This window comes from Hemitrygon akajei, chromosome 22, assembly GCF_048418815.1.
Source record: "Hemitrygon akajei chromosome 22, sHemAka1.3, whole genome shotgun sequence".
NCBI classification, from domain to species: domain Eukaryota; kingdom Metazoa; phylum Chordata; class Chondrichthyes; order Myliobatiformes; family Dasyatidae; genus Hemitrygon; species Hemitrygon akajei.
Window position 1 is genome coordinate 11,250,025 of NC_133145.1, and position 13,333 is coordinate 11,263,357.

At 54.4% G+C, this 13,333-nt stretch overlaps 1 protein-coding gene across 1 annotated transcript in view; it reads left to right on the forward strand.

The window, feature by feature from the left end:
• The window catches only part of myo15b (myosin XVB), a 452,296-nt gene that overhangs the window by 402,144 nt on the left and 36,819 nt on the right, over positions 1–13,333 (forward strand). Inside the window, exon 60 of the mRNA XM_073026589.1 lies at positions 1,160–1,290. Coding sequence (XP_072882690.1) covers positions 1,160–1,290 — 131 coding nt within the window. The remainder of the gene's footprint in view (positions 1–1,159; positions 1,291–13,333) is intronic.

The window sequence follows — 13,333 nt, forward strand, 5'->3', positions numbered from 1 at the left end:
AATTCGACCTAATTGAATGTAAGACTCCCAGTTTCAAATCCAAATATCTGCAGACATAGGAAAAGAAAACAAATTATCAGTACAGTTCAAAGACTCTTCATCTTTGGTTTCTCCCTCCACAGATGCTGCCTGGCCTGCTAAGTGTTTTCAACAATTTAAAAAAATCATGTTTGAATTTTCTACATCGTTCATTAATGTTTGACAATTCATGAATCTATTGTTAATTATTCTGTATGGACAGAAATACAACATGCATCTCAGTTGCACTCTACTCTTAAGTGCTTGCTTCTTTGTCTTGTCTTGTTGCCCATGGCAGTGGATTAGAATCGCTTCCCATACTATGTACTGGAACCTCAACCACACTTGACTAATGGGGCAAAAGTCTCCTCTGTCTGCTCGCTGTAAATGTCCCAATTGGAAACAGTCTGCTAGACTCATGGGCGAGAGCCTGCAACAGAATTGCTAACAGTGTTCACTCCCTGGTGTTACATTATTTCAGTCGGCTAAAGCATTATTTGTAACAGTCAAAGACAATCCAGAGTAACAAACATAAAACAGAAACTCAGCAGGTCAGGCAGTATCTGTGGAGAGGAATAAATGGTTGGCACTTTGGGCTGAGACCATCAATCCAGCAAGGATTGTGTACTGGGCAGGGACATGACTGTTCCTGTTTTGTGTTGTTATTAACCCAAAACGTGCAAGGCAAATTTTTGTGGACATTTTCTGATCACAGAATTTGAGATTTCTCAATCTAAATACAATTACCCCAAAAAGTGGCAAATAATTATGACTATAAACAATTAAAATGTATGGTATCCCACCAGTAGTACCTCTTCAGAAGATGTATTAGAAATATTTGGTTATGGGAGGTATCCCAGTCACTCGGTTGCTATGTGTGTTTCTCCATACTGAGATTGGTCGGACACCGGGTGCAGTACCTTGTCAACTAGCAGTGTACTTGGATTAAAAAAGAAACAGTCAATTAACCATGCTGATCATTCTTGATCATGTTTGAAAACTCTGCTCTGATAATTAATGTTTGGTGCTAAATGTAAAAGGATGGGCCAGTTAAGAGGCTGGGTAACCGATAGAATCAAGAATCAGTGCTTTCCAGCCACATTTGAAAAGAAAAGATCTGACGCATTATGTTTCTCCACAGTGAAAGCTGCGTAAAGGGCTGGAGGATTCTCTACATCTTCCTGGGCTACTACTCTTGCACAAACAACCTCACCCCTTACATCACCAGCTATCTGCAGGATATCTCCTATAACCCCAATCACCCATTCCAAGGTACAGTTTGTGACACTTATAACTTTTAAAAACACAGAGAGAAAGTTGATACATTGAATTCACACAGTAGAAACCGTTCATCCAACCCAAACATATAAAATATCACCATTGACTTTATATGCTTTTCAATAAATCTTGCTCTATGAGAGAGTGCGAGGTAAATGCATCTCATCCAATTAGTGCTGTAACAAGTACAACTCCATGTCTTTAAAATAAACTGTAATAGTCCGGGGTGTGAGTTACTGTGTGACGGGTCTGGGGTCCGATTGGACACTCTGATAGTCCGGGGTGTGAGTTAATGTGTGACGGGTCTGGGGTCCGATTGGACACGCTGATAGTCCAGGATGTGAGTTACTGTGTGACGGGTCTGGGGTCCGATTGGACACTCTGATAGTCCGGGGTGTGAGTTACTGTGTGACGGGTCTGGGGTCCGATTGGACACGCTGATAGTCCAGGATGTGAGTTAATGTGTGACGGGTCTGGGGTCCGATTGGACACGCTGATAGTCCGGGATGTGAGTTACTGTGTGACGGGTCTGGGGTCCGATTGGACACTCTACTAGTCCGGGATGTGAGTTACTGTGTGACGGGTCTGGGGTCCGATTGGACACTCTGATAGTCCGGGATGTGAGTTACTGTGTGACGGGTCTGGGGTCCGATTGGACACTCTACTAGTCCGGGATGTGAGTTACTGTGTGACGGGTCTGGGGTCCGATTGGACACTCTGATAGTCCGGGGTGTGAGTTACTGTGTGACGGGTCTGGGGTCCGATTGGACACTCTGATAGTCCGGGATGTGAGTTACTGTGTGACGGGTCTGGGGTCCGATTGGACACGCTGATAGTCCGGGGTGTGAGTTACTGTGTGACGGGTCTGGGGTCCGATTGGACACTCTGATAGTCCGGGATGTGAGTTACTGTGTGACGGGTCTGGGGTCCGATTGGACACGCTGATAGTCCGGGGTGTGAGTTACTGTGTGACGGGTCTGGGGTCCGATTGGACACGCTGATAGTCCGGGATGTGAGTTACTGTGTGACGGGTCTGGGGTCCGATTGGACACTCTACTAGTCCGGGATGTGAGTTACTGTGTGACGGGTCTGGGGTCCGATTGGACACTCTGATAGTCCGGGATGTGAGTTACTGTGTGACGGGTCTGGGGTCCGATTGGACACTCTGATAGTCCGGGGTGTGAGTTACTGTGTGACGGGTCTGGGGTCCGATTGGACACGCCGATAGTCCGGGGTGTGAGTTACTGTGTGACGGGTCTGGGGTCCGATTGGACACTCTGATAGTCCGGGGTGTGAGTTACTGTGTGACGGGTCTGGGGTCCGATTGGACACGCTGATAGTCAGGGGTGTGAGTTACTGTGTGACGGGTCTGGGGTCCGATTGGACACGCCAATAGTCCGGGGTGTGAGTTACTGTGTGACGGGTCTGGAGTCCGATTGGACACGCTGATAGTCCGGGGTGTGAGTTACTGTGTGACGGGTCTGGGGTCCGATTGGACACGCCGATAGTCCGGGGTGTGAGTTACTGTGTGACGGGTCTGGGGTCCGATTGGACACGCCAATAGTCCGGGATGTGATTTACTGTGTGACGGGTCTGGGGTCCGATTGGACACTCTGATAGTCCGGGGTGTGAGTTACTGTGTGACGGGTCTGGGGTCCGATTGGACACGCTGATAGTCCGGGGTGTGAGTTACTGTGTGACGGGTCTGGGGTCCGATTGGACACTCTGATAGTCCGGGGTGTGAGTTACTGTGTGACGGGTCTGGGGTCCGATTGGACACGCTGATAGTCCGGGGTGTGAGTTACTGTGTGACGGGTCTGGGGTCCGATTGGACACACTGATAGTCCGGGATGTGAGTTACTGTGTGACGGGTCTGGGGTCCGATTGGACACTCTGATAGTCCGGGGTGTGAGTTACTGTGTGACGGGTCTGGGGTCCGATTGGACACGCCGATAGTCCGGGGTGTGAGTTACTGTGTGACGGGTCTGGGGTCCGATTGGACACGCTGATAGTCAGGGGTGTGAGTTACTGTGTGACGGGTCTGGGGTCCGATTGGACACGCCAATAGTCCGGGGTGTGAGTTACTGTGTGACGGGTCTGGGGTCCGATTGGACACGCTGATAGTCCGGGGTGTGAGTTACTGTGTGACGGGTCTGGGGTCCGATTGGACACGCCGATAGTCCGGGGTGTGAGTTACTGTGTGACGGGTCTGGGGTCCGATTGGACACGCCAATAGTCCGGGATGTGATTTACTGTGTGACGGGTCTGGGGTCCGATTGGACACTCTGATAGTCCGGGGTGTGAGTTACTGTGTGACGGGTCTGGGGTCCGATTGGACACGCTGATAGTCCGGGGTGTGAGTTACTGTGTGACGGGTCTGGGGTCCGATTGGACACTCTGATAGTCCGGGGTGTGAGTTACTGTGTGACGGGTCTGGGGTCCGATTGGACACGCTGATAGTCCGGGGTGTGAGTTACTGTGTGACGGGTCTGGGGTCCGATTGGACACACTGATAGTCCGGGATGTGAGTTACTGTGTGACGGGTCTGGGGTCCGATTGGACACTCTGATAGTCCGGGGTGTGAGTTACTGTGTGACGGGTCTGGGGTCCGATTGGACACGCCGATAGTCCGGGGTGTGAGTTACTGTGTGACGGGTCTGGGGTCCGATTGGACACGCCAATAGTCCGGGATGTGATTTACTGTGTGACGGGTCTGGGGTCCGATTGGACACTCTGATAGTCCGGGGTGTGAGTTACTGTGTGACGGGTCTGGGGTCCGATTGGACACGCTGATAGTCCGGGGTGTGAGTTACTGTGTGACGGGTCTGGGGTCCGATTGGACACTCTGATAGTCCGGGATGTGAGTTACTGTGTGACGGGTCTGGGGTCCGATTGGACACTCTGATAGTCCGGGATGTGAGTTACTGTGTGACGGGTCTGGGGTCCGATTGGACACGCTGATAGTCCGGGATGTGAGTTACTGTGTGACGGGTCTGGGGTCCGATTGGACACTCTGATAGTCCGGGGTGTGAGTTACTGTGTGACGGGTCTGGGGTCCGATTGGACACGCCAATAGTCCGGGATGTGATTTACTGTGTGACGGGTCTGGGGTCCGATTGGACACGCCGATAGTCCGTGATGTGAGTTACTGTGTGACGGGTCTGGGGTCCGATTGGACACGCCGATAGTCCGGGATGTGAGTTACTGTGTGACGGGTCTGGGGTCCGATTGGACACTCTGATAGTCCGGGGTGTGAGTTACTGTGTGACGGGTCTGGGGTCCGATTGGACACACTGATAGTCCGGGGTGTGAGTTACTGTGTGACGGGTCTGGGGTCCGATTGGACACTCTGATAGTCCGGGATGTGAGTTACTGTGTGACGGGTCTGGGGTCCGATTGGACACGCCAATAGTCCGGGATGTGAGTTACTGTGTGACGGGTCTGGGGTCCGATTGGACACGCCGATAGTCCGGGATGTGAGTTACTGTGTGACGGGTCTGGGGTCCGATTGGACACTCTGATAGTCCGGGATGTGAGTTACTGTGTGACGGGTCTGGGGTCCGATTGGACACTCTGATAGTCCGGGATGTGATTTACTGTGTGACGGGTCTGGGGTCCGATTGGACACGCTGATAGTCCGGGGTGTGAGTTACTGTGTGACGGGTCTGGGGTCCGATTGGACACTCTGATAGTCCGGGGTGTGAGTTACTGTGTGACGGGTCTGGGGTCCGATTGGACACGCTGATAGTCCGGGGTGTGAGTTACTGTGTGACGGGTCTGGGGTCCGATTGGACAGGCTGATAGTCCGGGGTGTGAGTTACTGTGTGACGGGTCTGGGGTCCGATTGGACACTCTGATAGTCCGGGATGTGAGTTACTGTGTGACGGGTCTGGGGTCCGATTGGACACGCCGATAGTCCGGGATGTGAGTTACTGTGTGACGGGTCTGGGGTCCGATTGGACACTCTGATAGTCCGGGGTGTGAGTTACTGTGTGACGGGTCTGGGGTCCGATTGGACACGCTGATAGTCCGGGGTGTGAGTTACTGTGTGACGGGTCTGGGGTCCGATTGGACACGCTGATAGTCCGGGGTGTGAGTTACTGTGTGACGGGTCTGGGGTCCGATTGGACACTCTGATAGTCCGGGGTGTGAGTTACTGTGTGACGGGTCTGGGGTCCGATTGGACACGCTGATAGTCCGGGGTGTGAGTTACTGTGTGACGGGTCTGGGGTCCGATTGGACACACTGATAGTCCGGGATGTGAGTTACTGTGTGACGGGTCTGGGGTCCGATTGGACACTCTGATAGTCCGGGGTGTGAGTTACTGTGTGACGGGTCTGGGGTCCGATTGGACACGCCGATAGTCCGGGGTGTGAGTTACTGTGTGACGGGTCTGGGGTCCGATTGGACACGCCAATAGTCCGGGATGTGATTTACTGTGTGACGGGTCTGGGGTCCGATTGGACACTCTGATAGTCCGGGGTGTGAGTTACTGTGTGACGGGTCTGGGGTCCGATTGGACACGCTGATAGTCCGGGGTGTGAGTTACTGTGTGACGGGTCTGGGGTCCGATTGGACACTCTGATAGTCCGGGATGTGAGTTACTGTGTGACGGGTCTGGGGTCCGATTGGACACTCTGATAGTCCGGGATGTGAGTTACTGTGTGACGGGTCTGGGGTCCGATTGGACACGCTGATAGTCCGGGATGTGAGTTACTGTGTGACGGGTCTGGGGTCCGATTGGACACTCTGATAGTCCGGGGTGTGAGTTACTGTGTGACGGGTCTGGGGTCCGATTGGACACGCCAATAGTCCGGGATGTGATTTACTGTGTGACGGGTCTGGGGTCCGATTGGACACGCCGATAGTCCGTGATGTGAGTTACTGTGTGACGGGTCTGGGGTCCGATTGGACACGCCGATAGTCCGGGATGTGAGTTACTGTGTGACGGGTCTGGGGTCCGATTGGACACTCTGATAGTCCGGGGTGTGAGTTACTGTGTGACGGGTCTGGGGTCCGATTGGACACACTGATAGTCCGGGGTGTGAGTTACTGTGTGACGGGTCTGGGGTCCGATTGGACACTCTGATAGTCCGGGATGTGAGTTACTGTGTGACGGGTCTGGGGTCCGATTGGACACGCCAATAGTCCGGGATGTGAGTTACTGTGTGACGGGTCTGGGGTCCGATTGGACACGCCGATAGTCCGGGATGTGAGTTACTGTGTGACGGGTCTGGGGTCCGATTGGACACTCTGATAGTCCGGGATGTGAGTTACTGTGTGACGGGTCTGGGGTCCGATTGGACACTCTGATAGTCCGGGATGTGATTTACTGTGTGACGGGTCTGGGGTCCGATTGGACACGCTGATAGTCCGGGGTGTGAGTTACTGTGTGACGGGTCTGGGGTCCGATTGGACACTCTGATAGTCCGGGGTGTGAGTTACTGTGTGACGGGTCTGGGGTCCGATTGGACACGCTGATAGTCCGGGGTGTGAGTTACTGTGTGACGGGTCTGGGGTCCGATTGGACAGGCTGATAGTCCGGGGTGTGAGTTACTGTGTGACGGGTCTGGGGTCCGATTGGACACTCTGATAGTCCGGGATGTGAGTTACTGTGTGACGGGTCTGGGGTCCGATTGGACACGCCGATAGTCCGGGATGTGAGTTACTGTGTGACGGGTCTGGGGTCCGATTGGACACTCTGATAGTCCGGGGTGTGAGTTACTGTGTGACGGGTCTGGGGTCCGATTGGACACGCTGATAGTCCGGGGTGTGAGTTACTGTGTGACGGGTCTGGGGTCCGATTGGACACGCTGATAGTCCGGGGTGTGAGTTACTGTGTGACGGGTCTGGGGTCCGATTGGACACTCTGATAGTCCGGGATGTGAGTTACTGTGTGACGGGTCTGGGGTCCGATTGGACACGCTGATAGTCCGGGGTGTGAGTTACTGTGTGACGGGTCTGGGGTCCGATTGGACACGCTGATAGTCCGGGGTGTGAGTTACTGTGTGACGGGTCTGGGGTCCGATTGGACACTCTGATAGTCCGGGATGTGAGTTACTGTGTGACGGGTCTGGGGTCCGATTGGACACGCCGATAGTCCGGGATGTGAGTTACTGTGTGACGGGTCTGGGGTCCGATTGGACACTCTGATAGTCCGGGGTGTGAGGTACTGTGTGACGGGTCTGGGGTCCGATTGGACACTCTGATAGTCCGGGATGTGATTTACTGTGTGACGGGTCTGGGGTCCGATTGGACACGCCGATAGTCCGGGGTGTGAGTTACTGTGTGACGGGTCTGGGGTCCGATTGGACACGCCAATAGTCCGGGATGTGATTTACTGTGTGACGGGTCTGGGGTCCGATTGGACACTCTGATAGTCCGGGGTGTGAGTTACTGTGTGACGGGTCTGGGGTCCGATTGGACACTCTGATAGTCCGGGATGTGATTTACTGTGTGACGGGTCTGGGGTCCGATTGGACACGCCAATAGTCCGGGATGTGATTTACTGTGTGACGGGTCTGGGGTCCGATTGGACACTCTGATAGTCCGGGGTGTGAGTTACTGTGTGACGGGTCTGGGGTCCGATTGGACACTCTGATAGTCCGGGATGTGAGTTACTGTGTGACGGGTCTGGGGTCCGATTGAACACTCCGATAGTCCGGGGTGTGAGTTACTGTGTGACGGGTCTGGGGTCCGATTGGACACGCCAATAGTCCGGGATGTGAGTTACTGTGTGACGGGTCTGGGGTCCGATTGGACACGCTGATAGTCCGGGATGTGAGTTACTGTGTGACGGGTCTGGGGTCCGATTAGACACGCTGATAGTCCGGGGTGTGAGTTACTGTGTGACGGGTCTGGGGTCCGATTGGACACTCTGATAGTCCGGGATGTGAGTTACTGTGTGACGGGTCTGGGGTCCGATTGGACACTCTGATAGTCCGGGATGTGAGTTACTGTGTGACGGGTCTGGGGTCCGATTGGACACACTGATAGTCCGGGATGTGAGTTACTGTATGACGGGTCTGGGGTCCGATTGGACACGCCAATAGTCCGGGATGTGAGTTACTGTGTGACGGGTCTGGGGTCCGATTGGACACGCCGATAGTCCGGGATGTGAGTTACTGTGTGACGGGTCTGGGGTCCGATTGGACACGCTGATAGTCCGGGGTGTGAGTTACTGTGTGACGGGTCTGGGGTCCGATTGGACACTCTGATAGTCCGGGATGTGAGTTACTGTGTGACGGGTCTGGGGTCCGATTGGACACGCCGATAGTCCGGGATGTGAGTTACTGTGTGACGGGTCTGGGGTCCGATTGGACACTCTGATAGTCCGGGGTGTGAGGTACTGTGTGACGGGTCTGGGGTCCGATTGGACACTCTGATAGTCCGGGATGTGATTTACTGTGTGACGGGTCTGGGGTCCGATTGGACACGCCGATAGTCCGGGGTGTGAGTTACTGTGTGACGGGTCTGGGGTCCGATTGGACACGCCAATAGTCCGGGATGTGATTTACTGTGTGACGGGTCTGGGGTCCGATTGGACACTCTGATAGTCCGGGGTGTGAGTTACTGTGTGACGGGTCTGGGGTCCGATTGGACACTCTGATAGTCCGGGATGTGATTTACTGTGTGACGGGTCTGGGGTCCGATTGGACACGCCAATAGTCCGGGATGTGATTTACTGTGTGACGGGTCTGGGGTCCGATTGGACACTCTGATAGTCCGGGGTGTGAGTTACTGTGTGACGGGTCTGGGGTCCGATTGGACACTCTGATAGTCCGGGATGTGAGTTACTGTGTGACGGGTCTGGGGTCCGATTGAACACTCCGATAGTCCGGGGTGTGAGTTACTGTGTGACGGGTCTGGGGTCCGATTGGACACGCCAATAGTCCGGGATGTGAGTTACTGTGTGACGGGTCTGGGGTCCGATTGGACACGCTGATAGTCCGGGATGTGAGTTACTGTGTGACGGGTCTGGGGTCCGATTAGACACGCTGATAGTCCGGGGTGTGAGTTACTGTGTGACGGGTCTGGGGTCCGATTGGACACTCTGATAGTCCGGGATGTGAGTTACTGTGTGACGGGTCTGGGGTCCGATTGGACACTCTGATAGTCCGGGATGTGAGTTACTGTGTGACGGGTCTGGGGTCCGATTGGACACACTGATAGTCCGGGATGTGAGTTACTGTATGACGGGTCTGGGGTCCGATTGGACACGCCAATAGTCCGGGATGTGAGTTACTGTGTGACGGGTCTGGGGTCCGATTGGACACGCCGATAGTCCGGGATGTGAGTTACTGTGTGACGGGTCTGGGGTCCGATTGGACACGCTGATAGTCCGGGGTGTGAGTTACTGTGTGACGGGTCTGGGGTCCGATTGGACACGCTGATAGTCCGTGATGTGAGTTACTGTGTGACGGGTCTGGGGTCCGATTGGACACTCTGATAGTCCGGGATGTGAGTTACTGTGTGACGGGTCTGGGGTCCGATTGGACACACTGATAGTCCGGGATGTGAGTTACTGTATGACGGGTCTGGGGTCCGATTGGACACGCTGATAGTCCGGGATGTGAGTTACTGTGTGACGGGTCTGGGGTCCGATTGGACACTCTGATAGTCCGGGGTGTGAGTTACTGTGTGACGGGTCTGGGGTCCGATTGGACACGCTGATAGTCCGGGATGTGAGTTACTGTGTGACGGGTCTGGGGTCCGATTGGACACTCTGATAGTCCGGGATGTGAGTTACTGTGTGACGGGTCTGGGGTCCGATTGGACACACTGATAGTCCGGGATGTGATTTACTGTGTGACGGGTCTGGGGTCCGATTGGACACTCTGATAGTCCGGGGTGTGAGTTACTGTGTGACGGGTCTGGGGTCCGATTGGACACGCTGATAGTCCGGGATGTGAGTTACTGTGTGACGGGTCTGGGGTCCGATTGGACACTCTGATAGTCCGGGATGTGAGTTACTGTGTGACGGGTCTGGGGTCCGATTGGACACACTGATAGTCCGGGATGTGAGTTACTGTATGACGGGTCTGGGGTCCGATTGGACACGCCAATAGTCCGGGATGTGAGTTACTGTGTGACGGGTCTGGGGTCCGATTGGACACGCCGATAGTCCGGGATGTGAGTTACTGTGTGACGGGTCTGGGGTCCGATTGGACACGCCGATAGTCCGGGATGTGAGTTACTGTGTGACGGGTCTGGGGTCCGATTGGACACTCTGATAGTCCGGGATGTGAGTTACTGTGTGACGGGTCTGGGGTCCGATTGGACACTCTGATAGTCCGGGGTGTGAGTTACTGTGTGACGGGTCTGGGGTCCGATTGGACACTCTGATAGTCCGGGATGTGAGTTACTGTGTGACGGGTCTGGGGTCCGATTGGACACTCTGATAGTCCGGGATGTGAGTTACTGTGTGACGGGTCTGGGGTCCGATTGGACACGCCGATAGTCCGGGATGTGAGTTACTGTGTGACGGGTCTGGGGTCCGATTAGACACGCTGATAGTCCGGGGTGTGATTTACTGTGTGACGGGTCTGGGGTCCGATTGGACACTCTGATAGTCCGGGATGTGAGTTACTGTGTGACGGGTCTGGGGTCCGATTGGACACGCCAATAGTCCGGGATGTGATTTACTGTGTGACGGGTCTGGGGTCCGATTGGACACTCTGATAGTCCGGGGTGTGAGTTACTGTGTGACGGGTCTGGGGTCCGATTGGACACGCCAATAGTCCGGGATGTGAGTTACTGTGTGACGGGTCTGGGGTCCGATTGGACACGCTGATAGTCCGGGATGTGAGTTACTGTGTGACGGGTCTGGGGTCCGATTGGACACTCTGATAGTCCGGGATGTGAGTTACTGTGTGACGGGTCTGGGGTCCGATTGGACACACTGATAGTCCGGGATGTGAGTTACTGTATGACGGGTCTGGGGTCCGATTGGACACGCCAATAGTCCGGGATGTGAGTTACTGTGTGACGGGTCTGGGGTCCGATTGGACACTCTGATAGTCCGGGGTGTGAGTTACTGTGTGACGGGTCTGGGGTCCGATTGGACACTCTGATAGTCCGGGGTGTGAGTTACTGTGTGACGGGTCTGGGGTCCGATTGGACACGCCGATAGTCCGGGATGTGAGTTACTGTGTGACGGGTCTGGGGTCCGATTGGACACGCTGATAGTCCGGGGTGTGAGTTACTGTGTGACGGGTCTGGGGTCCGATTGGACACTCTACTAGTCCGGGATGTGAGTTACTGTGTGACGGGTCTGGGGTCCGATTGGACACGCTGATAGTCCGGGATGTGATTTACTGTGTGACGGGTCTGGGGTCCGATTGGACACGCTGATAGTCCGGGGTGTGAGTTACTGTGTGACGGGTCTGGGGTCCGATTGGACACGCCAATAGTCCGGGGTGTGAGTTACTGTGTGACGGGTCTGGGGTCCGATTGGACACTCTGATAGTCCGGGATGTGAGTTACTGTGTGACGGGTCTGGGGTCCGATTGGACACGCTGATAGTCCGGGATGTGATTTACTGTGTGACGGGTCTGGGGTCCGATTGGACACTCTGATAGTCCGGGATGTGAGTTACTGTGTGACGGGTCTGGGGTCCGATTGGACACTCTGATAGTCCGGGGCGTGAGTTACTGTGTGACGGGTCTGGGGTCCGATTGGACACTCTGATAGTCCGGGGTGTGAGTTACTGTGTGACGGGTCTGGGGTCCGATTGGACACTCTGATAGTCCGGGGTGTGAGTTACTGTGTGACGGGTCTGGGGTCCGATTGGACACGCTGATAGTCAGGGGTGTGAGTTACTGTGTGACGGGTCTGGGGTCCGATTGGACACGCCAATAGTCCGGGGTGTGAGTTACTGTGTGACGGGTCTGGGGTCCGATTGGACACTCTGATAGTCCGGGGTGTGAGTTACTGTGTGACGGGTCTGGGGTCCGATTGGACACGCTGATAGTCAGGGGTGTGAGTTACTGTGTGATGGGTCTGGGGTCCGATTGGACACTCTGATAGTCCGGGGTGTGAGTTACTGTGTGACGGGTCTGGGGTCCGATTGGACACGCTGATAGTCAGGGGTGTGAGTTACTGTGTGACGGGTCTGGGGTCCGATTGGACACGCCGATAGTCCGGGGTGTGAGTTACTGTGTGACGGGTCTGGGGTCCGATTGGACACGCTGATAGTCCGTGATGTGAGTTACTGTGTGACGGGTCTGGGGTCCGATAGGACACTCTGATAGTCCGGGGTGTGAGTTACTGTGTGACGGGTCTGGGGTCCGATTGGACACTCTGATAGTCCGGGGTGTGAGTTACTGTGTGACGGGTCTGGGGTCCGATTGGACACGCTGATAGTCCGGGGTGTGAGTTACTGTGTGACGGGTCTGGGGTCCGATTGGACACTCTGATAGTCCGGGGTGTGAGTTACTGTGTGACGGGTCTGGGGTCCGATTGGACACTCTGATAGTCCGGGGTGTGAGTTACTGTGTGACGGGTCTGGGGTCCGATTAGACACGCTGATAGTCCGTGATGTGAGTTACTGTGTGACGGGTCTGGGGTCCGATTGGACACACTGATAGTCCGGGGTGTGAGTTACTGTGTGGCGGGACTGAGGTCGGACAGTGTGCTGGATCTGGAACAGTAAAGTTCAGGAACATAGTCAGGTTTGCTCATATATTTCCCACTCCCTCTGAACTCAACAAGTTTACTGAAAAAAAAGTTATTTTGCTATTGTGTAACATGTAAAAAATTAAAATAAAATGATATTTGGACATTAATGAGCGTAGCGTCGTAAGAAATCTGCCACTGTAGCAGCACTGAAGTCCCGAGGATACTGGATTATTGGAGTTCATCTGTATTTAACAGCTCCACAAGGGTACCTCGCCATCTCTCGGTCTGTATTGACTTTCAGCCGTATTGCTCAGTCCTGATGTAACTGTGAAGTTGTTAAACTGCAATTCAGTGCCACTGAAATAAAGGCAAGGGAAAGGGAACAAACTTACGCAGGGAATTTACAGAAATAACCGTA